General features: G+C 36.5%; 1 protein-coding gene across 1 annotated transcript in view; it reads left to right on the top strand.

Moving 5' to 3' along the window:
• Positions 1–2231: 2231 nt before the first annotated feature.
• Positions 2232–16864, top strand: part of WWOX (WW domain containing oxidoreductase) — a gene marked incomplete at both ends in the record, with an annotated part of 124742 nt that continues 110109 nt past the window's right edge. The window contains 3 exons of the mRNA XM_008935220.1: positions 2232–2296; positions 3172–3229; positions 4094–4272. Of these exons, the coding sequence (XP_008933468.1) occupies positions 2232–2296; positions 3172–3229; positions 4094–4272 (302 nt within the window). The remainder of the gene's footprint in view (positions 2297–3171; positions 3230–4093; positions 4273–16864) is intronic.

The following is a 16864-nucleotide window of genomic DNA, read 5'->3' as shown; positions in this document are numbered from 1 at the left end:
GCGTGTGGGCTGGGCTCTCACGAGAGAGAGAAATTTGCATTTGGCATCATCTGCTGATGCCCTTCTGGAAGTGATTAGAGCCTCATCGGTTACAAAGGGGCCGTGCTACAGCGCGAGCTCACTTAGTGCATTGTTTATTTCTATATTTCCTCCTTTTTTGTGGTTTCTGTAGCCGTGCTGGTCTTGGAATCTGTTTCAGTCTGTTTAAAGTGGCAAGAGTTATGCCCTTCCACAAAAAGGGGGAAAAATATATTGCAGTCTCACCTGTGGTGAGTTGGCTTTGCAAACACTGGGCAGAATGTTTTCGTTTGTCACACTTGGTTTGCAAACTCTCCAGATGTTTGTTTTTCTTTGGTCAAGCTTTTGTATATTTCTTTCTACTTCAAAAGCTCATTCAAAAGGAATCGCTCGGGGAAAGCAGCAAACCAACAAAATAATGAGATTTAATAAAAGGAAAAAATATATTTATTAAAATAAATAAAAATTACTCAGCATAACTTTTACATAAACCTATAGTTCAATAGGTCTGTTTTTAACTGTTTTGAAAATTCAATGTAATTATTTCAATTTAATGACATGACATTACTATATCTTTATTGGCCGAAAATCTTGACCAGTGTGCCTAAAAAATACTTGACATGCAGAAGTGTTACACTGTCACTACCTTTAACATAAGCTCTACATCTGAGATACTTCTGCATCTTCTGGAGATCTGTTTTTAAACCTCATCAACAATATGAACTTTAAACTTAGATGGAACAGGGGTAAATTTGCTTGAAGACTTCCCAAGTTCTTTTCGATGAGTCCGATATGGGCACAGCCTGCAACTGAAGCCCAGGGGGCATGCATTTGTTTGTCAAGCTGTGGTAATTCCTTATCTTCTATCAGGGAGGAGTGACTCAGGAGCTTGTACCTCTAGTGTTTGATTGTGCTGAAGTTCAGCTGCTGCTGCAGGTCACACAGATGGACTTGCTCAGTCTGAGGCCATGAAGTGTGATTCTTGTATTGCAGTGTGCTGACACAGGATCAGTATAAGAAGGAAGAGTTGCTTATGTTGTGTGTAGAAGGTTGTTAGTACTAGATCTGTAGTTTAGTGATGATTTGTGTGTTATTCAGTAATGCTGCTGGTTGTTGTTTTGTACTTGGGCAGCTGTAAGTTTGGACACTTTCAAGTAATCCCTGCCTGACTCTTTATAATACTTAATGAAAGATAAGTTTATAATACCCACACTGATTTCAGTACTCTGGGTGTCTCAAGGCCTTGTTTGTGTGCACATCATTTTGCTTATTAGCCTGTAGTACAGAAAATGTCATGATATAGAGTATGTTAGTTCTGTTAGAGTGATTTAAGTGAGTCAGATCTCTGAATTAGGAGAAGGGATGTAATACCATTATCAGCTATATTAAATAATCAGCTGCTCAAGGCCTTTGTATAAACTTAGCTGTAAAAAGCTGCAGTTGGTTGTGTGGAAATCCAGACATGCTTACCCTATAGCTTGCAAGTCAGTCCTATCAGACAAGAGTTTTAGAAAGGTGTTTTTGCCATTTCTAGGCTTTCTAATATTATTTCTACTAGTTTCTGATAAATTGTCTTGCTTCTTTCTTCCTTTTTTCATGCCAAGAGGCACTATCTTTTTGAGACATTTTCTGAGTGTGTTAATATTATTCTTTAATCACTTTTGGATTTTTTCTTCTCATTGTAAGCAACAAAACTTTGGTTGGAAGTCAAACGTTTGATTTTTTTTTTTTTTTAATAGACTCCTGTACTTTCTAATTAATATTATTTCTACTAGTTTCTGATAAATTGTCTTGCTTCTTTCTTCCTTTTTTCATGCCAAGAGGCACTATCTTTTTGAGACATTTTCTGAGTGTGTTAATATTATTCTTTAATCACTTTTGGATTTTCTTTCTTCTCATTGTAAGCAACAGAACTTTGGTTGGAAGTCAAACGTTTGTTTTTGTTTTTGTTTTTAATAGACTCCTGTGCTTTCTAATTAGTTGATCTTCCTTCAGAACTGTGGCAGTATGGAAACCTGGTAACTTCTAACAGCAGTTTTGACCTTTCTTAAACAATGGATTGACATGTTTCTTTTTTTGTGGAAGAAAAGCCATTTTCTGAACTGTATTTTAAAAAAAATAGTTGAACTGTGTTTACTGTATGAAAAAAAAAAATTGGATTACATCAGAAACATTATTAGGCAGTTTTTAAATATCTTCAACTTTGCCTGCAGCCACCTGGAAGAAAAAACACAGTGGGAACATCCGAAGTCTGGGAAGAGGAAACGTGTGGCAGGAGGTTTGTGTTAAGCTTTTGTAATTAACTGAAATTATGTTACAAATATTAGCTGGAGTTTGTGCAGGAACTAGATTTCATTTTGGTTTTCTAGTTGACACTGATCACCTAGGCAAACTGAGATTGCAAAATAGAGCTGATTTCAGTGGGGTTTTACCTATGTGGTTGTGTCTGTGCAGAGACAGTTGCAGTTTTATGGCTTTGTTGTATTGCTCCATAAAGCAAAAACACTAATTCCAGGATAAAGGAATTGTTTTCCTGTGGCTTGTAAAGCCTATAGTCCAAGGCTGGAATTCTGTGATTGGGTTCTGATAGCTTGGTGTCCTACAGATTATATTTATAGTTGGATTATATTAATTCTTTTATCTGTCCTTCCAAATTCATAGAATCATAAAATCATTTAGTTCAAATTTAGTGTGTCTTGTACCCACTTGAGGGTTCTGCTCTTCCAGCTCTTACTGTGTGTTGCATGTAACTTTTCCTACATTGAGTTCAGTGGTTTTGCTATCTGCTTTATCAGGGAGAGAGACTAAACTGCTCAGTGTAGATGTGTGTGTGCTAGGAAGCATGGTTGCAGTTTGCTGATTTGTACTATAACATGAAATAACCTGAACAAACCTTTATAGGATTATCTTTATGTACTAGTCATTACAGTTACACTAGATTTTTTGTATATTGTACTTTTATTGGAGACCAACTGCATGTGATTGGGGAAGCAATCCTTCTTTCAAGTTCCAATATTCAAGTGCAGCAGATAGCTGCATTATCTATGGGACTATTACAGAATTTTAACACGTCTGTCTGAGAAATCTCTTCAGCTTCCAGTCTGAGGAGACTCTAATGCATGAAAAAAAGATAATGTCTCATGTGTTTCCTAGATCTGCCGTATGGTTGGGAGCAGGAGACGGATGAAAACGGACAAGTCTATTTCGTAGAGTAAGTATGTCAAAATGTAGAATATGGACAAGTAGGACAACTGTGTTCCATGCTGGGTAGTCTCTTTGAGTTGGATACTGTGACAATATCAGCTGGAAGGACCATAAGTACAACTTCAGAATCCATATGCAGATATTGCAGTTGTAGCGGTGTCTAAACAAGCACTTTTGATTTTCTGAACTCCTCCTTGGGCACAGAAACACTAGCTTGGGTGGCAGACTGTTGTAACTTGCATATTCATGTCTCACAGTGAGCTGACCCTCAGGCAGTGTTTATATAGGCTCATTTTGTTTGTGTATCTTCATAGATAAAGTCTGTATGTGTAGCTTTAAAAACATATCCAGAACTTCATGGCTGATTGTTAACACTGCAGTAGTGCTTTGAACACACTAGATAAATAAGTTGCTGCAGCTCTGACTCACTTGCCATGTAAAGCACAGAAAGAAGAGAGGACAGGGATTGAGCTAGCAAAGATTTTTAGAAAGGTAAGGGAGGAGGAAGTTCACAGAAGTGGAAATAGATTTGTAGGAACATTTCCTTTTTGTGTCTTTTCAATGGCAGAGTCAAAATGGGGTGGTTAGCTTAAAGTGACTTGGTAGAATGGAGAATGTTCACAGGCCAAAATAATAATGTAGCTTCTCTATCTTATAGTTAAGGACTGAAGACTGAAAATTGTTCCTTAGTGTCTCTTTCTGATAATGGTCTGAAACTAAAACTTGGTTTTAGAAAAGTGAGTCTGACCCAAATTGTGCCATTTGCTGAGCTGGTGTGAAGCTGTTTGCTTCCAGTTGCTTGAGAAGAAAGTACATCTAAATACAGAGTACTGAAGGGTCCAAGCAGTTGAATTTTTGTGTTCTTTTGCAGCCACATAAACAAGAGGACTACCTACCTTGACCCACGACTGGCCTTTACAGTAGAAGATAACCCAGTAAAACCCACTACTAGGCAAAAATATGATGGAAATAGCACTGCAATGGAAATACTCCAGGGTCGTGACTTGAGTGGGAAAGTGGTTATAATCACGGGAGCAAATTCAGGAATAGGTAGGTTAACATTACACATAAGGTAAATTGTGGCAACCTGTATCTTGCAGACTAATCTGTTTTCTAAATAGGTGTTCTTCTGGTATTCAGACTGGGTTTGCATTATTCCCATATAAAAACTTTGGAAAACTTTGTTCAGGTTTAAAAATTGTGGGAAATTTGGAGCTTAGAGGAGGGCTCCAGGAAAGGCACCAGGTTCTGAAAGAGTCAATTTTTGTCTAGGAAACTGTTGATGGAGAGACTTTACATTAGGAGAATATGTAAAGGATGGCTGTGCAAGGAAAGTTGGTTTTTTTATGATCTTGGTGGCTAGGACAGGGAGTAAGGTTTCTGTGGCTGTAGGAGACTTCAGGTAAAGTATTCAGAAAAACTCTCTAATGGCAGCAAGGAAACTCGGGTTAAGATTTGCTGAGGAGGCTGTGGAATTTTTATCTCTGAAGATATTTTCAGGTCAGCTTGGTGATGGACTTGTGTCAGAATGTCCTGTTCAGTGGTCCTTTAAAGAGGAAAAAAAAAAAGAAGTTTGACCTTTTGAAATCCCTGAGAGTTGTATTTTCTAGCAGGTTCATAAATCCTCTTAGACACTTTGCTCTTTTAGGCATTTGTTACCCGCTACAGAAGTGATTCTATGTGAATATTTGAGAGATTTTAATTAGCTGCTTTTGTTTCATTTTATAATGAAGCTTTGGTGCTTAGGGGCTTTGCCTTTCTTCTCAGAAGACAGAATTTCTTCTCCAGCCTAATTTGCTGGGCTGTTTGAAGTTTCACTTAGCAACCTGCACAGGATACATTTTTCTGTGGCTTAAATTTCTGTAGGAGCCACAAATAATAAAACACTGATATGGTTTAGTGTCAGATTTGAACTTTCCCCATAAACCAGGGGATCTACCTGAATCCTAGATAACTGCTAATCTTTTGTTCCCTTATGTGGTATACATTTTTCTTCATGTTGGAATTTACATCAATACTGAAAAAGCCCTTATGCAAATTATTTGTTGTCTTTTTTTAATGCAGGTTCTTGACTTAAATGTATTTGTGAGGACATTGGAAAACCTTGGAGACATTCTGTAAAATGAGTTAATAGCAGGATTTATGACTCTGAATTCTCTTGGTCTTTAGCCCTTCATTATTTAAGGGAGTGTTATTCCAGAGGAGTCAGATGAAGAGTTTGGAGATTTTTTTTTGTGGTTTGCAGTTTAGGCTTTATCAGCACATGTCCTGCTGTCATTGCATGACAGGCTACTACAGGCTGGTACTGCAGTTAAGGCACCAAGCGTGGCACTTTACCTGTATCAATCAGGAAGTTTTCTTTAGTAAATTTTATTTTCCAGATTCTTGGTACAGCATGTCTTTACTTTGCATCCAGCAGCAGAATTTGGTTTGTATGCAGCTGTGCAGTCTCACAACACTTAGGAATCACCTGGGCTCAAATGATTTGCCTTCACCAGGAGAAGAGCAACCATTCAGACTTGCTGAATGAGCTGGATGCATTTCATATATGGCAAAAGATTACTTCAAGGTGTATGATATTTTTGTCAACACTTGTTTTCCCCTCTTTTTCCCTTAGTTTATAATCCAAATTGATCACAAGCAAGCGGTCTTATCCTTGCACCAGATCTTCTTTGCTTCTGGCATATGTGCACAGATCTATATGCACATTCACAGGCATACTTTCTTCATCTCTGTTAGTAGCTGAGGGCAGGATATCACTCCTGGCCAAAAGTATACCAAGAATGGTGGGAGTATTAGTGAACTAACCCTTGGGCTTGTGCTGCTGTGTGAGGTTAGGGTGTAGGGAGTCCAGAACCATGTAGGTGGTGTATCTAATACATCATTCAGGTGGTGTCACGGCCTGTGTAACTCTTGCTTACCATGTTGCATTTAGTGTTGCTACAGACCAAGGCTTTGTGTCTGATACTAACCAATTGTTGTAGAGCATGGATTAAGGAGAAAACAGTTCTAGAGTTTATGCTTCTTATGTAACGTGTTCTTTTTTTCTAGCTCTGATTGTTTCTAAGAGAGGATGTCATCTGAGCTGGGCATTTTCTGGTTATGACTTCTGATTAACCTGTTTGATGGGGAAAAACAAGGTTCAAACTCCTTGGTGTTGTGTGAGGGGAACACTCCCTCTTTGGGGTTGGCTAATAGAGTTCTTATCCAGTTAATCTGGGTGTAGCTGGCAGAACTTGAGATTTTCTTGAAACTCTGAGTCTTTAAAATGTATCACTCTTAGCTTGACTCTTCACCATACTTTGTGATTCTTGGCAAACTGCTTTGAGTGTGTCAGTGTCATGTAGTGAGTTGCAATGCAGAGATCTCTGTCAGCTTTAATATATCTATGCAGTTCTTTGTGACTCCATGTGGAAATACTGATTAGGTAGCTCAGGTGGAGTCTTACCAGGTTTGGAGCTAATTCCGCAGTTATTTTAGGATTTCAGTGCTGTGCTCCACCTTGTTGTAGATACTCCTTTTAAACTCTGTATTTCGGAGCTAATATTTCCCTCTCTCTGTCAGCTTTAATATATCTATGCAGTTCTTTGTGACTCCATGTGGAAATACTGATTAGGTAGCTCAGGTGGAGTCTTACCAGGTTTGGAGCTAATTCCGCAGTTATTTTAGGATTTCAGTGCTGTGCTCCACTTTGTTGTAATTAGCTCCAAAATACAGAGTTTAAAAGGAGTATCATTTCCCTCCATGAGTATTTTGAAGAGTAAACAATTACTGTGTTTTCAGAACTAACATGCTTTTTTTGAGGGGTGCACATAAATATTTCCAAGGAAATGCTGCTCTCCATTAAGTAGAAAATGATTGAAAAAGAATGGATTACTTGTTGAACGTTTGTACTTGATAATGTAAGGAAAGAAAAAAATCACTACCCTTCCACTGTTGTCAAAATCAATGCTATACTTGAAATGAACTTTATGGTATGGGTGGATTTGAGAAAAGTTCTCATCTCAGGATGGGTAGGACAAAGATCAAGGTGTGTCTGTTGAAATACAGAAAAATGCATTTCCAATTACTGCTTTGCTGGATGCTGAAGATAAAGTTTGGAAAATTCTGAGCATCCCTTGAAAGATGGATAAGCATAAGTTGCTTTTTCTTCAGCCGTACACACTGCTTTTAGATAGCAAAGTTTAAAAACAGATCAACAAAGATGGAATGATATATTGATTTTTATTTTAAAATCTAATAGGGGGAATCCAGTGTAGTGTGCCAAGAACACTTAATTTTTTTCCTCATAGCTGAAAAAATCTGTTCTTTTGAAAAACAGAGCTGTTTACCCAGTTACTGAAGGAATACTTTGGATGACCTTAGCAGCCCTAGAGTTGTAGTGATATCACTTGTTCTGGATTCTCAAATGTAACTTCATTGCCACTAACTTCTCTTAACGTGGCTTCAAAGTGGGGAGGCTGTCTGCTCTCTGGTTCTTTTCATTACTAACGAGAAATATGGACTTAATTTTCTAGATTACCTAATTTCTTAATTTGGTCCTTAAAATTACTGCAAAAAGTGTGGGGGGGTAAAAATGTACTAAAGATATTAGATTTATAAACACTTCATTAGCTTTCATTAGCAACTTGGAAAAGGTTAATGAATTGTTCTGCTCTTACAATATAGCGAGAACATAGCAGATTAAGAGTTATTAGTAAAATGTTTTATTTTGGAAGTTTTTCTTCTGACAGTGCAGTCCATATATTCTTTGGATTGTTTTCTCTTTTTTAAGCTCAATCAAAATTTTACTCCCAGTATCACATCAGACCCGAGTTAACTTTTAGTCACAGTAAAGCTGCTGTAGTAAAAATAAGGCTGACTTACTGAATAGTTTCATCTTGTTTCAGTCCTTCTGGTTCTAAATACTTACCCTGCTACATCCATTTAAACATGAGTGGTGTAAATTGTCAGATTCTTCTCTTAAAGTCGGTAAGACTTATTCTGCTGCGAGGGATTGAAGATGGTGTGCAGTTTTGTGTGTGTGCATTGTTTTTCTGAGTACCTCCACATCAGTTACAGAGAACATACTCCCTTACCATGCTTCTCGTAGGAATAAAGTTCTGCTCTCTAATTTTTCCACTAGAGGGCCGTGTTGCTCTTTGAAAGCACTAAACAAAAGCGACCTGGCGCTTTTTCCTGTTTCTAGTGAATGCTCCTGTAATTTTGTTGTTTGTGTTCTTAATTATTAGGGCTAGAATTCGAAACTTTGAAAAGCATGTCAGCTGTTCACCTAGGTTTAATTTTATAAACAGATGTGGTGTTTTCAACTGCATGTACAGGCAATCACAATTTAAAAAAAAAAAAAGTTATTTGGTTTTAATATCAGGAAGACAACTGTGTAGCACATGATTTTCTGTGCCATATAAATGTTGCTATGTGTTTTTAAGATTCATGTAGCTGTATGACCATGAAACTACAATGTATTCTGTTTTCTCTATTGGGTGCAGTTCCAGCTAACCTATTGTGACTGCTAGAGTATGCATGAGTAGCGAAGTGTAAGTAGGATTCCAGTATATTATGAAAGGGCAAAATATATGTTCTCTGTGGTCAGAGCCCACAGAGTTTTTTTTCTTAATGCTTTTTCAATATTTTATCACAAAACTGTATTGATGATCACAACCAAACCATTGCTTTAACTGCAGTTCTAGTTTTTCTGCTACATCAGGGTCAAAAGAAATCTGTTAATTCCTTTTGTAAGGAATACCCAGAACAAGTACAGATTATCTCAGGAAAATGAAAACCACTTTTGGCTTTGAACAGCTTAATTTTTTCAAAGACTAAAGAATATCCACAAACTTCAGTCATTACCTGACTTGCTATATTGCTTTTCTTTCTTGTGTTTTACCTGAGTAAAGCATGTAATTTTATAATTGTGGAAATGTTTAAGATTATTTCTTCAAAATAATTGCCATTGAATGTTTGGTTAAATGGAGTTCTTGTTTTTCTGGTACTTCTATTGCTATGCAATGAAGAGGCCTTAGTACCTAATACATAACTTTTCTTCTGGCTATTTGTCAGTAATTAAAAGGCAAGTCATTGCTTCAATGAGCTTTTTATCTGCATATACTCTTGCTGTGAGAAGTTATCGTATTTCTTTTATTTTTTTTATACAGAACTTCCCTATTATCAACTTTTGTCATACAGGTGCAAAAGGTTGGGAAGAGTGTTTATAACTTATTGCAATTAAACATCTGCTTTATGATTTTAAAAGATGTTTTGAATAAATGGCTCTTTGATTTTTAAATGATAAAAGTTTTTGTTTCATTCCTCTTTCACAGTGCTTTTTCTCCTGATGACCCTGGTGGTGTATTAAGTGTGGAAAGCTAGCTTGACATAGTAATAAAAAATGGTTATTGCAAAATTTGTGCAAGTTAGATTGTAGCATATCACATAGGCTTTTAAACTCAGAGTCTAAGTTACACCTAAAAATTATTATAAAATTTTAGCAGATGTGACATGTTTTATTAAGAAGTGTTTATACAAACCAAGGAAATGCAAGAAACCTATGGAAAAAAAAACATCCTTTTTTTTTTAATCTATTAAAATACAGCTAGCTGCTATATTCTTTCATTTCTTCTTTTTAACTTGATTTTTACTACACCTGCAGCAGATGAGCATCCCCTTAAAGAAACGTAGCCCATACTTGAGGGTCAGGTATGTGAAATCAGAAGAGCTAAAACTCTGTTTTGAGTTCAGTTATCCAGATAGAACCTATGCAGCTTTTGAAATGCATTCTATATTTAATGAACTGTATTCCCAGTATCAAATGTCATAGTTAACTGTTACAAGGGTTTGTATATATACACAAAAGTAACTCAACAATGTGTAACTCTAGAAGGTACCATTTTGAAAATAAGTAACTTGATAATTTACTTAGTATTAATCATTATGGTTAACACATAGATGATTAGATTTTGTTCACACATGGTGGTGTTTTTGTGATAAATACCAATTATGTAGCTCTGCAATTTATTATGTGCCTTTCACTATATCACCTGTACCTAATACAGGAATCTCTCTCATATGGGACATTATTTGAACACTTTGCATCTGAGAGCAGTGTAGAATGGCTACCCTTCTTAAATCATTCTATTCCCAAAATACTAGAAAGTTCTGTCTCCCTTACTGGGGGAAAAAAGAAAAAACACCAACAGTAAAGTCTCGGTGCTCTGGGGTGTGGGATTAACTGTGTTAATTCCAGGACAAATAGTATCTAAGATCTGATACTGTTGGGGTGGAAATAGAATTTTAAACTATTGGGGAGCTAGGAATCCCTCGATTCATGAAGCATGTAGTGCTTACATTAATTTCAGAATATCCCAAGATATTTATTTTTCTGTCATCATTTTATTGTATTAAAAAAGCAATTTTGGTAGCTTTTAATATTTTTCTGTTTACTGAAGGAGTACAAAAAATAAGTAAGCATCTGCATAAGTGGTATGTTACCCATGGCCAGACTGCTGTGCTTTGGCTGTGCTTTTCTACTTCATACTGACAGAAGCTAATGAAACTTGGTTTTACTGGAGGAGAGACATTGCATAGCTTAAAATTCCTGATTTCTGAGCTATTGTTTCAGTATGCCATGTAGTAGTGTTTGAGCACTTCGTATTTTGCTGTTGTTCTGAATCTTCTTTGTAGTTAAAAAGCAGTATCTACCTTCAGAGCCTTGATAGAGGCAGGTGTGCTTACCTTTGTTGCATTTCTTATGCCAATCGAGTAATGGCTATTTAAGCTACTACCCATAAGAGGAGTAAAATTAAACTTTTAAAACTTGTCTAAATTTATTGTGAAAATCATTTAGGGTCTCTAATAAATGCTGGTTAGCTTTCACCACTATGCCCTACATCTGTTTGCAGTGGAGAGGTAGAAGGAGTAAGAAGTAAAGGTGTTCTTTTTCATTGTAAGGCAAAAAAATTGACTGCTCTGTACTGCAGAGAAGAAAATTTTGGGAATATGGGGAACCATTCTAGTTGCAGAAGTTGCTGAGATTATTTGTAGGCGAGATAGCATTTTTACTGAGGCTGGCTTTATTGGCCTTCACAAAGAAGGGAACGTTTGCTGAATCCTAATTAGACCAGTGAATGGTCTCATTTAAGTCACACTTGGATCATATGGGAGGAATAAAACAGACCCTTACAACTACCATTGAGGACTCTCATTTTAATAGTATTAGTCTGACTGTCTAAATATGCTCGTTGTCTTTCACTGTATTGCGTGGAGTTTGGTGGTCTAAGACCACAGATATTTGTCTGAATCTGTCAGCAAGGAATTGTTCAGCCCCATTTTTGAGCTAGATCACAGATTTTCCTTGAAAAATGTGCACATTCTTCTTTGAAAGCACCAAGTTTATTTTCTGTTTTATCTGTTTCCAGATGAAATATTATGTAAAGGTTATACAACTGGCAGGACTTCTACGAAGAACCTGTTCAAAACAACAATCCTGCTTCAGATTAATTTTATGATTTCTTGTATGGTTTTGGAATTCTTCATATGCTGTAACATTTTTGTCACCCTTGAAAAAAATCAACCTGTTTTTCCTGGATAGGTTGTTTTGAAAAAAATAATATTTAAGAGAAAATACATCTGTCTGGTTTTGTACAGTATTGGTTTTTTTTACAATTCTATTAATATATTGACTTTTCTTGAAGATTTCTAAGTGTAAACGTTTTTTTTTGTTTGATTATTATGATGAATAAACAGCAAGGAGTTTGCTTTCCAGTAATTGTCTATTATTTACATCCCTTTTTCATATAGAGCATATCTTGTGATATGGGAGAGCAAGCTTGTAATAATGCTTCTTGAATGGTCTTTTCCTACTGTTGACATCTTTTTTCCCTAATTAATTTTGACTCAAACTTTTTTACTAAGAGTTCATAAGTGCATGAAGTCCTGTGGATTAATAACTTGAAACTTCTGCCTGTTTCTATGAAGAAGGATTTCTGTATGTGATTCTGTCGTAGCTCGATGGTGCTGAGAGGAGGGAAGTACTGGGGGTTTCCTAAGGAGATGCATCTTATGTTCTTGCTAAACCAGCACAGCTTGTGGTGAATGAACTACTACAGCCTTTGCACAGTTGTGAAGCACTTCCAGCAAGAAAACATACATGTGGAGAACTGAAGTGGACATTATTTATGCAGCTTTGGCTTCAAAGCTTATTGTGAAGCAGACAAAGATCAGCAATATATAACCTTGGATTATTTTTCTTGGCCAAGTCCTGTCTGTCCCTGAGATTGTTTTCATGGGATATTTCTGTATTAATTTGGCTTTTGAAAGCATGAAATAGTTGTTCCTTGATCTGCATTTTAGTTATTTGTGTGTGTGTGTGAATTCTGGGTTCTGTGTTACCCACGTTTCACTGTTCTCAGCAGTACAGTTTAACAGAAGGGCATGGCTGACCTGGGTGCAGCCAGTGTGTGTCTGCTTTGCCCTGGTAGAATAAAATAACTTCTCAGGAGAAAAAGAAGTTAACCAGTAAAAGCATTGTTTTGAAGATGTAACTTTTAAAGCAGGGTCTTCTGCCAGCACAGGGTTTTTTTGTTTAAGGGCTGTTCTCCTGCTGTGTTTTGCCAGCAAAACAGTGACAATCAAGATTTGGTTTTAAGCTCCTTTAAAATGTGGTTGAAGGGAAAAAACAATTGACTGTTAGCCTAATAATACAGTTTGGTATTGTATATGCAGCTATGTATTTTAGTTTCATGTTGTTACTTTGGCTTCAACAGAATTACTCATTCTCTTGAGGAAAAACTGCTTGCTTAATGAGGAACTCGTGGGAAAAGTGATGCTGAAAAATTAAAGGCTGAATTTTTAAATTCCTATGATCCATGTGCTGTGGACCAAACTTGGCATGGACTGTCTTAAACCACAGTAGTCCTACCCTAAAAATGTTGATTTCTGTATAAAAGTTTAGCTGTTTGCTATTTACTTTAAAAAAACCCAAACTTGTACTTCGCAATTTTTTTTTTCCATGTATTTTCATTGTGGAAGTGCAAAAGTCTGTAGCAGGCCTGAGTTCTGCTGTACTGGTGTTTTGGGGGAGTGGGTAGTGCAGTGCTATTCCAGAAGAGCCTGGATCTTGAGGAGGTGTATTTTTGGTCAGAGTACATTATCTGGGTAAGTGATGTAGAAGAGCACAGTTTATGGAGGGGAACATGCCTGCAGGGTGGACCTTTTAACTCGTGTGTTGCAGGAGGTTAGTAGCTGGCAGTCAGGCATTAGTACTGATGGATGCTGACAATTAAAAAAAACTACTAAAAGCTATTATGTTTGAACTTTGAATAATGTTAATAGAAGAGGGCTCTGTTTAGTTTACAATGCTGTATTCTGAAGTTTTATGGTAGGTCATAATGAGTGAGTTTTCCATGAGTTCCATCTCTGTTTTAACTGACTTAGTATTGTGGAACACTAATATTGCTCCACTTCATATAGGGCTCCAGCTGTCTATTCATTAGATATTGTAAATATTAAAAGGTCCTCTTGGACTCCTGTAATCTATTTTTCTTATTGAGTAAGCTGAAAATGGTGTCAGATGTTCATACTGCTTTTTCATGTCCATTTTGATGAATCTATTTATTACTTCTGTAATGAGTAGTACACATGGTTGGTTAGCCAGGTTATTGAACTTCATCAACCTTGGCTGAAATTCACAATGCATGTGAAACTTGTAACATGTAAGAAATTACATCTGGGCTAAAGGTTCGATAATGATTACTACTTGTAATGGAATCTTTTCACAAAGGATGGGATTCAGCTATAGTACTTTCTGGTACTCCTCTTACAGAGGAATAACATATTTGTAGAGCAGGAGCCTTCATAGGTGGTACTTAACTCTTAGTTAACAGACAATTTAAAAAGACTTCAGTGGGCTTCTGCAGAACTTGATTGCTTCTCTGTCTTTTGAAATATTAAATTCAACAAAGATTTTTCTCATTTTATGCATATTTTATAGTACAGAGATGAAAAGACCTTTTACATGGTTTAGTCTATCTCACTGCAACATTGAACTTGCTCTCTGCATCATCTTTTGTCTTTGTTTTGAAAGCTACTTGTGCTGCAGGAGTTGTTTGAATAGTTTCAGCTGTACATTTGTATCTTTTTTGGAACGCTTATTAGATGATGGGGATGGAAGAGGTTGATAAGTGTAGACTGTTTTCTAATGACAGTGTCTTCTGAGGCATGTAGTGACTCTTCTAGATACTGTCAACTCTATTTACAGCCTGAAGATGTACCTTAATGACAGTGATGTTTTTGGCTTAGCAGCAGAAAATTTCTTAGTGACTGGCTGTACCTTTGCTAAGCAGTAGGGTCAGAAGAAGAAAAGATTTCAGTATCTTGTGTCCCTTTCAAACTCCTAATGCTTGATTGTGCCAGGGGTGATTATGGTTTCGAAACTTAAGTCTGAAAAAGTACATCCACAGCAAGAAGGAAGTGAAAGGAGATGGGTAAGAACTTGGGAAGATAAATATAGAAGTCCTGAAAGGAGTTTTGCTACTGACTTCAGAATTAGTGAGGCTAGAATTTTGTCTGAATTACAGAATAGGAACAGTACTGTGAGAAAGTGATCTTGTGTTCATCATGAAGTCTATGATATGCAAGCCTTTCTGAAAGATGGTGTGTGACATATGAAAAAATACATCAAATATCACATTCTTTCAGTAATTCTCAAGAGAAGACCATAAGGAAAAGTTTTGGCTTCTGTGATGTATTTTTTAATTAATGATATTTGCAGTTCTTAGATCTGTTATTGACCACACATTGTCTTATGACTTCCGGTTGTTTTTATTTTTCTTCTGTGAAAGATTTTTTCTTCTCCTTTTTCCATTTCTTCTACAGGCTTTTCTTTTTATTATCCATGGTCTTTGTAGCCTTCTGTTCATTTATATAACCTCAGTTTCTCCATTCCTGTAATATCTGTTTTTGTTTTCGTGCAGTACTTCTACATCGTGGCTTTTAGTACTTTAACTGTTACTTCAGAAAGCCCCCTACAAACTGGCTGTCTTCAAATCTGAATAGCGTTGTAGAAATATGCTTTGTTTCCTCTCCTTCATTTAAGTGTAGTTGACTTGGTCATGGTTTCTAAATTTCTATTCCTAGTTAGTTTCTCCTTTATACTAAAACACTAGTGAAGTTAGGTTTTCTGGTTGGTAGCATACTTTCTTTATAGCAATGTTGCCTATGTGAACAAGGAACTGTCACAGTTCAGTTTTGGATGTATTCTTTTCAATCTTTTGCCTGCACTATGACTCGAGGCTCACAAAAATGAATGTTGCTTAGAGTCTTTTCATTTTTTTTCCCTGGTTGTTATCTTTGTAGAAGGTATGTTTGTTGACTTCTCACTATTTATTCTTTATCCAAGCAGCTTTGTCAGCCCATTCTCTAATTTGGTTTCCTTTATGTTTGATATCTAAACTTAAGTTCATTAAATTTGTGGGGCATTTTTCTCTTGTGATGATCAGTTAAAAAGCCATTTTTGTGCGACAATTCACTCTTTAAAGTTTGTGAAGAGGATCTCTAATTCTCTAATATAAACAAATTGAAGAACACAATGTTATATTGTGCATTCGGAGATTCAGGAACTATGAGAGGTTCTTGTTACATTCCTCTTCTGCCATTGGCAAGCATGAGCAGCATTTCTTGCTTCTATACATTTGTATGTTACAGACATTATCTATGGTACTTAAGATTTGGGTAAATGTGTGATTTGTCTTATTTTACTTGTGGAGCAACAGACAGCTGCAGTAACTGGCCGTACTTTGCAGATCATGTCCATGTTCCAGTTTAAAGTGGGAGTTGGATTGTTGTGTCACAGGATGAAAGGATACTCCTCTGAAATCATCCTAATTTTAGGAGTATTTAAGATGGATTAAGAGTAGAAAATATGATAATCAGGAGTATGTAAAGAAAGCTTTTCCAAAAAGTGCTTTATTTGTTTGGGTCTGTGTCCAGCTGAGAGCAGTTGCTGAGGGGTATAAATCTTCTTGCTGAAGGATTTTTTTAACTGTGAAGATAACTTGGAGTATTTAATGCTTTTCTAAGATAGGCGATGAAGAGTACACAGAAACACACATGACCTACTTGGCAGAACACTTTTGGCATCTTGAGAGAATGATGATTGTGATCTGTGAGGAGGTATCTTACTGTATCTGTTTCTGAATCTGATCTGTGGTCAAAGGAATAGAGACCCAGGCTTCCTGATTCTGTTCTTTGTATCTAGTACTCTAAACACTTGCCTCTTGAGAAACAAGAAGTTCTGTATCTAGAATGTAAGGCAGAGATGTGCCTCGTAGTGGTGTATGATGTAATTAAATGAATAAATTATCGCTCAAACTTTATAGACACAAACTAACATCTGATAATTTAACTGGGGAACCTACCACAGACAAGGAAGACTGAATATGAGGTCAGGGATTGTACAAACTGATTTCTGTGTGGTCTTGAGTGAAGTATTCAATGCTAGATTCTGACTATCAGTAGAAGTAATGCTTTTAACCTAATTCATAGTAATGTTGCAAATGGTGACTCAAGATTTTAGAGTACAGTAGCATCACAAAAACAGTAGGTTTTAGAAGTTCAGTATATGTTTAGGCTACTTGTTCATCTGGCC

Source organism: Merops nubicus, unplaced genomic scaffold, assembly GCF_000691845.1.
Source record: "Merops nubicus isolate BGI_N331 unplaced genomic scaffold, ASM69184v1 scaffold4112, whole genome shotgun sequence".
NCBI classification, from domain to species: Eukaryota; Metazoa; Chordata; class Aves; order Coraciiformes; family Meropidae; genus Merops; species Merops nubicus.
The sequence above is the reverse complement of the archived record's forward strand: the minus strand, read 5'-3'. Positions and strand labels throughout refer to the sequence as shown.